This window comes from Phaseolus vulgaris, chromosome 8 (assembly GCF_000499845.2).
Source record: "Phaseolus vulgaris cultivar G19833 chromosome 8, P. vulgaris v2.0, whole genome shotgun sequence".
Classification (NCBI taxonomy): Eukaryota; Viridiplantae; Streptophyta; class Magnoliopsida; order Fabales; family Fabaceae; genus Phaseolus; species Phaseolus vulgaris.
Genome location: NC_023752.2, coordinates 3374358 through 3387642, shown reverse-complemented (window position 1 = coordinate 3387642; position 13285 = coordinate 3374358). Strand labels below are relative to the sequence as shown.

General features: G+C 30.1%; 1 protein-coding gene across 2 annotated transcripts; it reads left to right on the top strand.

Annotated features, from left to right (window-relative positions):
• The first annotated feature begins 2224 nt into the window (after positions 1–2224).
• Positions 2225–12366, top strand: LOC137825991 (amino acid transporter AVT1I-like). 2 transcript variants are annotated; one of them, XM_068631819.1, is made up of 4 exons: positions 2230–2466; positions 10763–10928; positions 11066–11676; positions 11790–12366. In XM_068631819.1, the coding sequence occupies exons 1-4, from the start codon at positions 2371–2373 to the stop codon at positions 12303–12305; spliced, it is 1389 nt and encodes a 462-aa protein (XP_068487920.1). In that variant the 5' UTR covers positions 2230–2370; the 3' UTR covers positions 12306–12366. The 2 variants fall into 2 exon arrangements, with proteins under 2 accessions (XP_068487921.1, XP_068487920.1); XM_068631820.1 differs by lacking the exon at positions 10763–10928 and having other exon boundaries at positions 2225–2466.
• The last annotated feature ends 919 nt before the right edge of the window (positions 12367–13285 follow it).

Sequence of the window (13285 nt, the reverse complement as noted above, 5' to 3'; positions counted from 1 at the left end):
GAATGATATAAACCTCCATTAACAATAAACCTTCCAAGGAAAATATAAAAATCTCAATAGTCTAGATGTATAAGATACTGACACCATAACCATATTTTCTCAATTTAGGGGATGTCAGACTTCTACTTCGAAGGACGTTGTTTGGGATACAATTTGGGTCGGTGTAGTGAGCGAAATTTGGAAACATAGGAACTCTGTCATCTTGAATAGGGGAGTGACAAATGCGGTAAAAGTGTTTTGCTTTGGCGCAAGTAAAGGTTTGATCTTGGATTTATACAAAGTCTAGTTGTGATCCCTTTTCTTACTCATATTGAGTTCTGAATCCTTTGGACCATATGAGTATGAGGATGATCCATTAATGTTTTTTTTTTTTGCATTCTGGTAGGCAGCTCTAGCTAGGAGAATGGTAATGTTAATTATGTATAAGGATTGGATCACTCCTAAAGTAATTCTCATTTATTGATTCTTTATTGCTGATAAAATAAAAAATAACCACATCCTCCTTTACCCTTTAGAGAGAGAAAAAAAAATAGTGCTCTAACAAAAAGAGAGGTCTCTGCAAATGAAAATTTAGATTTGAAGGGTCATCCTACCAAAGATATGCATGTGATAGGGCTAATGCATCACTTAGGATAAGAAATTCATGTCTTGAAAAAATTGGATATTGTCCATGTCCATATTTTAATATGAATCATAATAAAAATTTATTTCCAATCTAGTATATAATTGTTAAAAATGATATTGATTCTTAAATTAAAAAAATCCATATCATTGCTATCCTGTTCAAAACAACCTGTTTTTTTAATACATATTTTAACTCTATGGATTTTAAATATTTATCTATGAATGTTTAGGTCTTACTTAAAAAAAAAAACAAATTTAGAACAATGTTAGTAAACTCATAAAATTCATTGCATGACAATAAATAAATAGGCAGTGATATTTACTTTCAATCCATTACAAGAAAATAATTAAATAGAAATCAATTTTAGAGATAAAAAATAATAATTAGTTGTTAAAGTGACTAAAGTAGAGACATTTAAAAATTAAAAAAATTATTTGTTTCTAAATTAGTTTCTATTATTGATAAATAGTTTCTAAATTGGTAGTTAAAACATTGATAGTTAATTAGATACCAATTTAGAAATTATTTATCAATAATAGAAACTAATTTGGAAACTATTTATCAATAATAGAAACTAATTTAGAAATTATTTATCAATAATAGAAACTAATTTAAAAACTATTTATCAATAATAGAAACTAGTTAAAATTCATTGTCCGACAGTAAATAGGACAGTGAGGTTTACCTTCAATCCATTACAAGAATAATTATTTGCTATAATGACTAAATTAGATATCATTTTAGAGACTAAAAATATTATTGATTTTTAAATTAATTTCTATTATTAATAAATAGTTTCTAAATTAGTATTAATTAGAAACTATTTATCAACAATAGACAATAGTTTAGAAATCAATAATTTTTTAGTCTCTAAAATAATCTATAATTTAATCATTATAGTAACTAATTAATTTTTTTATCTCTGAATTAATTTTTATTATTTAATAATTTTTTATTAATAATTATTATTTAATTAACAATTTATTAGCGTAGCCATTGAATGATACCGAGTTTTTTTTGTCTTTTAACACTTGATGATAGTCGTGTCTGGTATGCCTACTATTTTCTTTTGACAAATCTTTTCCGACACACATTACTCCATTTTTCATTCTTTTTCTTTGTCCAACGAAAGACATCCACCTATATTTCTGAGGCTGATAATAGTTTAAACTTGTACAGATCTCACCTTCAAATGTTTTATTATAGAAAAAATATTAAATAAAAATTAATTTTAAAGATAAAAGATAATTAATTATTATATTTATTACATTCTATATTATTTTAGAAATTAAAAAATTATTAATATTCAAATTAATTTTATTATTAATAAAATTTATAAATTATTAATTATAATTTAAGAAAATATTTATATATATAATTTGTCTAGAAAACTTTCATTTAAAATATTTCTTAAAGAAGAAATATAAAAAAAGTTTCTTAATTTGAAGTCTAAAAGTTATAATGTTTGTAAAATTATGAGTATGAAACCATTAATCTATATATAAATTAATATTCATTTATTGAAAAGGGATAGTTTATTCCTTTGTGTTTTATTTTGTCGTGTATATGGCGAATTTTATTATAACAGTAATGAGAAGAAGTGAATAAGTGGGCAAAAGACAGGGCAGGCTGCAAACCTAATACTCATACTCTTTCACCACAACTGTTCGAAATGGATGGTGGCGACAGCAACCTAAGCCATAACCTTAATATTCCCCTAATCCAAGACCAAACCCAACGCTGCCATGAACGGAACAAAAATCCTCAAACAGATTCTTCAAATGGTTATGCCACCACATCTTTCCTCAACACTTGTTTCAATGGACTCAATGCTTTGTCAGGTACTTACTATCCTAAATTTCATAACCTCATTCAATTTTTTTCTGCCCTTCTCGCTGTTTCGCATACGTGCAGATTTGGTTTTTTATAATCTTTTTTTAGTTTGCCGTTCTCTCTCTATATATCATATGAGTCCTCATTTACCAGAATATTGTGGGGATGGTGGTGAATGAATAGCAGCATGACCTCCTATTGCTTTATCGGTTTTTAAGTAATTGTGCCCGAAGTAACTCTTTCGGTTTTTAAGTAATTGTGCCCAAAGATAAAGTAACTCTTTCATAGCGATCTAAGATCTAGAATATTTTGTGTACTTAAGAATATGTGAACTCTTAACTAGTGTGTGATATGTCTTTTTTTTTTTGATATATACTAAAATCTTCGTCCTATCTCTTTTGTTTCTAACCTTGTTATTGACATAATTCAATAATAAATGTTGTCTCCTATTTAAGGTTAATTATTCGAAATCCCTTAATTTGTGCTAATACAACATTAATGTCTTTAAATATGAATATCGGTAGATGGACAAACTGCTTATATGCAATATCGAGCTCAGCCTATGACGCTAGAACCCTATAGCCTTAGGCATGAACCCACTCACGTATCTCTCAACCATGTCTTACCATACTTATTACTCCTACAGTCACGTCATTGACAATTTTCCTTAATTACTTCACGCTTCCTCTTCTTCACTTTCATTACTCTAACCTTTTGCGTGTCTATTCCCAACCTCGCATCTCCTCTTCTTTCAATCAGCTGATTCGTGTAGTATAAATATAACATATTTTCATGTTAGAAACATATAATTAGGAATCATCGTCCATCTGCATTTGACCAAGTTCATGCTCAACACCACGCAGGGTTTTCACACACTATCATGGTTTTCCTGAGTGGATCGAGTTCATTCTCGGCACCATGTAAGGTTTTCTTGCGGTCATGGTTTTCTTGAGTGGACTGAGTTCATTCTCGACACCATGCAGGGTTTTCAAGTTGTCATGGTTTTCTTAAGTGGACTGAATTCATGCTCGACAACATGCAGGGTCTTTACGCTGTCATGGTTTTTTCAATGGACCGAGTTCATGCTCGACACCATGTAGGGTCTTCACGTTGTCATGGTTTTTTTGAATGGATCTAGTCCATGCTCAACACCATGCATGGTTTTCACGCTATTATAGTTTTTTTGAATGGATCGAATTCATGCTCGGCACCATGCAGGGTCTTCACCTTAACATGGTTTTTATTGGATTGAGGTCATGCTCGACACCATGAAGGGTTAAGACCCTAACATGATTTTTTCTTTTGATGAATGGACCGAGACGATCCCCTATAAATTGCAAATTGTCGTAATCACTTCACCCAAATGATAAGGCACGTTCAAAACGGGATTTCAATTAGAATTGGCTCGGTGGTGGCGAACTGTTCAAGTGTCGCAACATAGTTCTTTTATGGATGACGTCTGTGTTGCCTTTTGGAATAAGTAAAATTTTACATATATATTGTGGAGGTAGGAAAAGTTTTACCTGCCTAACAGTGGGTGCCAGATTGTTACAGACAAAAGTCTTGCCGATCTTAGACCTAGAACATTCAGCGGAGTCAAGAATATGTGAACTCTTAAATAGTGTGTAATTTGTCTTTCTTTCTTCTCTGATATATATTAAAATCCCTATCATATTTTTTGTGTATCTAGTCTTATTATTGACTTAATTCAATAATAAATATTACATTCTTTTTAAGAATAATTATTTAAAATTCTTTAATTTACATTATTATAATATTAATATATTTAAATATGAATATCAATAAACAATGTCTTTATACACAACATTAGACTCGACGAGTAGACGGAATATTTTAGCTTCCTAACTATTTTAGCTTATCAATTATTGATTAGTCCTTAATTAAATGGTTTAGAAGGAAAAGAAAACAAGTGACAGGTTGTCCATTGGATTATTTGTCAACCTTTTCTTCTTCTTGTCATCACGAGAAGATTCAAATTCAAATCTCTTTTTACAAAAGTGGAAGATAAAGTGCGGCGCAGCCGGAGACTCTCTTAGTTTGAACAATGTTCGCATGGAGAACTTATTACAATGTTTGGTAGGTTGAAATAAAAGTTGTTTTTGATGAAGAAATAAAATAAAAATATTTAATTTCAAAATGATATTTATTATTATTATTATTATATAACAAAATGGGAATCAAGTGATGAGAGGGGAGAGTTGCTTAGATTAACTACTTGCTTTTTCAATAAATTTCTTTGTACTTAGATTTTCTTGTTTTTACCTTTTATTTTCTATCGTCCTTTATTTTTGTAATAACGAACATATATTGTAGGTACGAAAAAAAAAAGATAGAGTAAAAAATAAAAATATTTTATTTCAGAAAAATAAGGAACTGAGAAAATGAAAAGGAAAAATTATAATGGATTTGAAAGAAAAAGGTAGATTATATCAATAACATTACTCTCAATAATAAATACATTTTTTTCATTTGTTTTTTCTTCGTACATTTTTTTAGAGACCATTTGACCTTTTAATGTCTTAATTTTTTCTTTTATATGAGTATATGATCAATTATGTCTAAGGCACTATAAATTGTACGTCTTGATAAATAAGAAATTTTTTCTTATTATAGACACATAATCGATAATATTTAAGTATAATAGAATATTCGTTTTTCGGAGAATAATTTTTTTAATCAATCATATCACTACATACCATCTATTTTTTGTTGGTTCTTCTTTAATTAGTGAGTTCTCATATACCCTAGGAAATCTAATAGCTTTTTTTTAAGTTTTTCCACCACCTAAATGTGTACTTTTTTTTTTTTTTTCTATTTTTCCAGCAAGTTCATTCCTTACAAAATCCCAACTTTTCTATCATAGAAACTCCCATCTTACAAAATCAAATGTGTTTTCATAGTTTAACCTGATTACCAACCCACTTCTCTTTTTTCTTTTTAACTATTTTAATACCTTGTTGTATACTTTTCAACTCCTTCATAAATGTTTTAGATAATGGCATAGAGTGACCTCTAATATATGATTTCAAACAGGTAGTGTTAGTTGATTAATTTCAATTTCTTTCTCGGATTAGATAATTGTAATAGGTTACTATTTTATTGGCATATGGACAAAAAATCCTTCAATTAAAAATTGCTTTAGAATTGATGGAGAACCTGATCAAAATAAGAGCAAGTAATTTCTTTGATCATTTATACAAAACATAATTGGTGCAATTACACAATTAAATTTTTATTTGATTTCAAATTAGAGTAACTAATTTAAAGTTTTTAAATGAGCGCAAGTTGTTTTAATAATATGTAAAATCAATTTGTGTGTAATTTTTCATTTTTATTTTTTTATGATAATTGTATGAAGTTATGTTGACGTGTCACAATTTCATTTTAATCACATGTGAAGTTATCTTCATGTGGTATGACTTCACAAGTGAAGTTGTGATCTTGTATTATTTAAAAATACGTCTTCACCTCTTTTTTTATGTGTTTCGGTCCACATTCATGTGTATGTCAATTTATGTATGTTAGGTAGAGAACTATGCTACAAAGTGGCTGGATATATGATTAGATTTGTAGTGAATTGTGTGCCTAAAACTCTTGCCTTGCACATGGGTTCTCCTTAATTAGATCCTTAACTACGGGAGGTTATGGATTTGAATTTTTCAAAATCTATCCAGATATATATTTATTTTAACTATATCAAATTTATTTGAATTTTTTTAAATTAACTTTAGATTAAATTCATTTTGTCAATTATATTAAATCTATTTTGATATGGACATGGGCCTAGGTTGACTCGACTTGGATCTAGACCTGGATCTGGACTGACTCGGCTTGACCTAGACTTAGATCGACTACACTCGACTTGGTACTATGCAACTCAGCTTAACATGAGCCTGAGCCGACTTGACTTAGGCCTGGGTCGAATAAGCTCAACACGAGCCCGGACCCACTTGACTCGACATGGACCCAGGTCGAATGAGCTCAACATGTGTCGAGCCAATTCGGTTTGACATGGGTCCAGGTCAACTCGGCTCGACATGATCCCGGGTCGACTCAGCTCAATATGGGCCCAAACTGACTCGACATGGACTAGGCACACTCAGATCGACAGGGTCCCAGATCGAATCGACTCAAAATGAGCTCGAGTCGACTAGGCTCAATATGGGCTCAGGTCTACTCGGTTTGACATGGGCCTGGATCGGCTGGACTTGACATGGGCCTGCATCGACTCAACTCGACATGGACTGGATTGATTCTGCTCAAAATGAACCCAGACCAACTTGACTTGACATGGATTAGGTTGACTCGACTTGACGTAGACCCAGGCCGACTCGACTTGACGTGGACACTGATGGAAACCAAGTAGAGGACGCCCAAGCCCAAGAAGGGGCCCAAGCCCAAAGAATCACTAGGAGCATGGCAAGAGCTTTGGGACAAGAGTGTCAAAAGATGACTCTTCTTATTTCTATTGTATAGTGTAGGGGTGCGATATTAAATAAATAGGTGTGAATGTATTAGAGAGAGTCACATTGTCCATGTGACTTAGGAGAGTAAGTGTAGGTGTAGTTTTTAGGATGTGTCATAGTAGAAAAAGGTCACACCTCCCATGTGACTTGTTTTTTGTGGGAATTTCAAATGAGTTTCATTTGAATTTTCCCACCTATTTTTCAGCACCCTCACACTATAAATAGAGGTGTGGGCTCTTGTAAAATTCAGAATTGGAAATTGGATATAGAGAAACTCTACTCAAATTGAGAGAGAATTATGAGTTTTGGTTTCTCCTTCTTCCATAGCCTTATCTTGTGTGCCATTGGAGAGCTTCAAGTGGCGGCTTCCTTTCACTTATCTTCGAACAAGACTCCAAATGGCGTGATGCGGTTCCAAATTCTCAATCCAGCCGAGCTTCATTCCATAAGTGTTCATTCCTTTCTTCTCCAATTTCAATTTCATTCGGTAGTTTAGTTTTCCTTTATTGTTCTTCATCTTTCCATCGATTGGTTTGGTGTTCTTATGCTATTCAACACTTTTCTGTTCGGTTCCTTGTTGTTATGGTTCATTTGTGTTTAGTAATCTTGTTCCATGGATGTTTACAAGGAGTTAGCTCTCTTATTGAGTTTGGATCATCATTTTGGAAAGCTATGTCTCCATTGATGACTCCTTAAGCTTCCTTGATTTCGTTTCTGTTTTCAGCTTGTTGTTTTGATTTCGTTTTTTTCATTGTTTAAGCACTATTAGATCCTTGAATTATTGTTTTCATTCTCATATAATGTTGAGTTCAAGAGTTTAAAAGGTTCTATGTTCAATCCAACTCATATTAGACACGGGTCCACTCGGCTCGACGTGAGTCTAGACTAACTCAATCTAACCTAAAATCTATTTTAAATAATTCAAAAATATATTTAATTTATATCCAATTAAATTAATTACACTTAAAATCTAAAAATACGAATTTAAATTTAAAATAATTTTATTTAAATAGATTAAAAATAATATGAATTAAAGTAATTATGAATTGAATTTTATAATTTGGATTTTTGTGTATCCTTATCCTTAAGACACTATTTTTTCTTCACGCGTGAGGTGAATGAAAACATGTAATAGTTGCACATATGTTAAAGGTCTCATGTAAGGCTATCAAGGTGATGTGGGCCGATACACAGTCCGCTAATAAAAATGCAATAAATTATTACGTTATACATATATAATATGGCAATTGCTTCCTGTACGATATGTGTGGCTGCATCCAATTAAAAGTGAAAGGACGAAAATACCCTTAAAAAAGGTACACATAAATTGATTTTTTTTTTCAGAACACAATAATCTTTTTTTAAATAAATTTTTCCATAATGTATTATTTTTAATTTTGGATTTTTTTTATCTGGAATGGGATTTTAATTTTTGTTTCCAGATTTTTAAAACTCTTCTAAATCTACTTTTCCAAAATGCATTATTTTCAATTTTGAATTTTCATTTCCAGAATAAAGGGTATTTTCGGAATTTTCAATTTGTGTTGGGTGCAGGATAAAAAATGTTGGATGCAGGGAGCAATTGCCATATAATATTAATAATTTATGTGTATAATATGCAAGTTGGAATTATTTCATGAGTATTGGAAATGATTTTTTGCTTTTATCCTTAATATTTGAGGAGTTATGTTTTTTTTAACAGAGTTTATGTTTCAGAGTTTACGTGAACTAATTGTTAACACTCTTTTTTTCAAATACTTAACTTCTTTGTAAATAGATGAATGTCTAAAAGAGTAATTTTTTATGGAATTAACTTTTAGCTCCTTAATATTTTATTGTGATTTTTTTTGACAATTTTTCATTTCAAGTTATAAAATAAGTGTTTTCTTTATAAATGTGTATTTTGATAAAGTATATGTAATATATTCGTACTTATTTTAAGTTCATGTTTTAAAAAACATTCTTGTGAATTGGAAAATATTAAAAAAAAAATTATTACTTATTTTAACTTATTTAATTATACACAACTACTAAATTAATTCATAAAACTATTTATTTTAACTTATCAAATTATTCACAACCATAAAATTCACACGAAATTAAAGTTGTACAAAAATAACACATTGTAATGTTAAATAAAATATATACGATTTTAGTCATTTTTATTCAACATTAAAATCATATTATTCATCCATAACTTCAATTAAACATAATATAAATTCTAATCAAAGTTATACATACCATGCAGAAACATTAATTTTATAAATTTTTTTATCAACAATAAAATAAATAAATAAATAGGGTCCAACCCTTATACATAAATACCTGACAATAACTCTTAGAACGACTGCCTACCAGTTTGTCAAATGGACTACCTGACCAACACTACCCAACATTACATAATCAATCTCATACAATCCAAAGGATTTAAAACCCAACTAGAATACAGGAAATAAGAAAAACGAGATTTTGGATGAATCCAAGACCATACCTTAACTTGCACCAAAGCGAACACCTCAGACACATCTGCCACTCCACTATTAAAGATTACCGAGTTTCTAATATTCCAAATTTCGCTCACAATACCAACCTAAATTGAACCCCAAACGTTGTTAATCGAAACAGAAACCTGACTCATCTGAATTGTGCAAATTTTATAATTTTTTAACCAAAATTATTCTATAATGACATGAGCTTTATCTAACCTGAAATCGTCGTCCCAACGAGTCATTAGTTAATAAAAATAAATTTGTGCATATCTAATAATAAAGCAAAAGTGCAGAGGAAAAAACTTGTTTGATAGCGCATAAAGTAATCTACTTTCATTTCACAACTTTTCTTAATAATATAATAATATTTTGATAAAGTATGAGTGGTCCAGTGCAAATACCCTCAAAGACGTCACTTTCAAACATCCTAAAGTAAGATACACATGCTCATGCTTACTAGTTAGTGCTTAATCAAGTGGGACCTATATTTTACTAAAAAGCTCTTACACGTTATAGAATAGTCAAGGTATATATCTGATCTTTTCCCACTTGAGTCAGACAAGGAAAATGATAATTTCAACTTTAAAGTTGTATTATTTTCATATGAATTTAGAAATAAATAAATATATATAAAAATGGTATCTAATTAGCTATCAAGTTTTAACTATCAATTATTTAATTTTTAAATTTGGTAGTAAAATTTTAGTTGCTAATTAGATACCAATTTAAAAATCATCTAACAATAATAAAAACTAATTTAGAAACCAAAATTTTTTTACTCTCTAAAATAATCTCTAATTTAGTAAATAAAATAATTAATTTTTCTTTTCAAGTGTCTCGAATTAAAAAAAGATATATTTTAAGTAGGAATTTTGTTGTATCCATCAATACATGTTGAATACTACTAAATATATCTTATTAATTATTTTTAGTATTTTAAAAATAAGTATAAAATATATTTTTTTTGTTTATAGTAAATGTTTTTTTGTGTTTGAGTCCTAGGTAGATTAGATTGCTGATTTCACTAGCTAGACTGGGAAGTTAAGTTGAAAAACCCGTTTAAAATAAGCTAAATACTCTTAAACGAGTTAGAAAACAAACTCATATTGGGTAGGGGAAAAAGACGAGGGTATTTACGCGTGGCCCATGTTTTGCATTAGGTCTTTCTGAATTCGGAAATATAATAAACGTTTTTGTGACCTTTGGAAGTGGAAAACAACTTCAAATTTGTATGTATTTATTAGACCAGTTCTGAGAGCAAATTCAATCCACTCCAATATCAATCATTCTTACATAAAAAAAAAAATCAACTTCTCTCTGATCAACAGCTATATCAGATCTTGCACAAAATGTCAAAAAAGCTCTCGTACAATTCTTCCTTGATCGCACCTTTGCTTCACAATGATGAGGAGAAAGCCATAGCCTCCCATCCTTCTGCCAAAAATACTGTATCCTTCTTTCGTACCTGCCTTAATGGACTCAATACAATAGCAGGTTTCACTCCCTACAACTTATTGAAATAACATGTTTCTTTTCTACTTGCTTCAACCTAGACATTCTGTTATATGTAGAAACATAATCTAATATATATAAGGCTAATGTTTTGTGTGCGACTTTGGTTTAATTTCCAGGTGTTGGCATTCTCTCAGTTCCATATGCTCTTGCAACAGGAGGCTGGTTAAGCTTGGCTCTTCTGTTTTCTATTGCCGCTGCTGCATTTTACACGGGCCTTCTCATTAAACGATGCATGGACAAGAACTCAAACATTAGAACCTACCCTGATATAGGTGAACTTGCATTTGGAAAGACAGGAAGGCTAATAGTGTCAGTATCCATGTACACCGAACTCTATTTAGTTTCAATAGGATTCTTGATTCTTGAAGGTGATAACTTGAGCAACATGTTCCCCATTGGGGAGGTTCAGATAGCTGGCTTAGCAATTAGTGGGAAGCAATTCTTTGTGATAATGGTTGCCCTTATCATCTTGCCCACAGTTTGGTTGGATAACTTGAGTCTACTCTCTTACTTATCTGCAAGTGGAGTCTTTGCTTCTGCTGTCATCATCCTTTCAATAACATGGACTGCAACAGTTGATGGAGTTGGTTTTCATCATAAAGGAAGTACTCTGGTGAATTGGAATGGTCTCCCCACAGCTGTTAGCTTGTATGCCTTTTGTTACTGTGCACATCCTGTGTTTCCCACATTGTACAATTCTATGACAAACAAACATCAGTTCTCTAACGTAAGTACTCATGTTTGATTTGAATTAAAGTGGTCCATATTATCCTATATTCAAGTAAAGAGTGTATGTGTCTTTTATGTAATTAATGAATTTAGTTTTTGTGAACATTGCAGGTCCTGCTTGTATGTTTTATCATAACCACTGTGGGTTATGCATCCATGGCTGTAATTGGTTATTTAATGTTTGGTGATGAGGTTGAATCACAGATAACATTAAACCTGCCTCTGGACAAAGTTAGCTCAAAATTAGCAATATACACTACCTTGGTTAATCCCATATCCAAGTTTGCTTTGATGGCAACACCTATTACAAATGCTTTGAAAGATTTGCTTCCAAGGACGCACAAGAATAGGTTGACCAGCATCTTAGTAAGCACAGTCTTGGTAATGAGCACTACCATTGTTGCCCTTGCTGTTCCTTTCTTTGGGTCTCTCATGTCCCTGGTTGGAGCCTTTCTAAGTGTCACAGCTTCTATTCTGCTTCCATGCTTGTGCTACTTGAAGATTTCAGGCACTTACAGGAAATTTGGGGGTGAAACGGTAGCCATTATCATGATAATAATGGCTGCTATAGTAATGGCAATTTCTGGGACCTACGTCTCTCTCATGGAAATAGTCCAACATTTGTAAAGGACAATGCATGGTCCACTCTCTTAACTATCAATTCAAGAAAAAAAAAATATTTTTGTAACATCACTAGAGTGTATATAGCTTAAAAGTTAAAAGTGTCACTAAAAAAACAAAATCATTAAATAATAATTAAATTTAAAAATAAAAGATAATGAATCACTGTATTAATTAAATTAGATATTAATTTAAAAACTAAAAAAATATTAATATCTAATATAATTTTTATTATTAATAAAATATTATAAAATAGTTTCTAAATTAATATCTAAATTAACTACAAAGTTTTAACTACTAATATTTTAGATTTTAAATGAATAGTTCACTAAAAAAAATTATGAAATAGAAATCAATTTTATAGGCAAAAAATAATTAGTTGCTATAGTGACTAAATTAAAGACCATTCTATTATTGTTAAATAGTTTCTAAATTAGTATCTAATTAGGTACCAAAGTTTTAACTACCAATTATTTAGATTCTAAATTTGTTAGCAAAAACTTTGGTTGCTAATTAGATACCAATTTAAAAACCATTTAACAATAATAGAAACTAATTTAGAAACCAAAAATATTTTTAATCTCTAATTTAGTCACTATAACAACTAATTATTTTTGTCTGTAAAATTGGTTTTTATTTCATGATTTTCTTGTAGTGGTTAAAAAACTAGTAGAGACTAATTTAGAACACTAAGTAATTAGTAGTTAAAATCCCTTTGTAGCTAATTGGTAGATTCCAATTTAAAAACTACTTTCTAAATTTTTATTAATAATAAAAATTATTTTAAATATCAATAATTTTTAATTTATAAAATTATATTTAATTTAGTTATTATATTAATTAATTATTTTACTTTTAAAATTAATTTTTATTTAATGGTTTTTTTTAGTTTGATTAGAAAGTAAGTATTAGATAGGTTTGTGAATATTTATTTTTTACAAACAAAATAATGTTTTTTATCGGCCAAGACAAACCAAATATAATTA

Bases quoted from the DNA above. Each gene is read 5' to 3' on its own strand.
- LOC137825991 (XM_068631819.1), top strand. From the start codon at position 2,371: ATGAACGGAACAAAAATCCTCAAACAGATTCTTCAAATGGTTATGCCA. The intron at 2,467-10,762 runs GTACTTACTATC...TCTGATCAACAG, and splicing joins TGGACTCAATGCTTTGTCAG to CTATATCAGATCTTGCACAA. The intron at 11,677-11,789 runs GTAAGTACTCAT...TGAACATTGCAG, and splicing joins ACAAACATCAGTTCTCTAAC to GTCCTGCTTGTATGTTTTAT.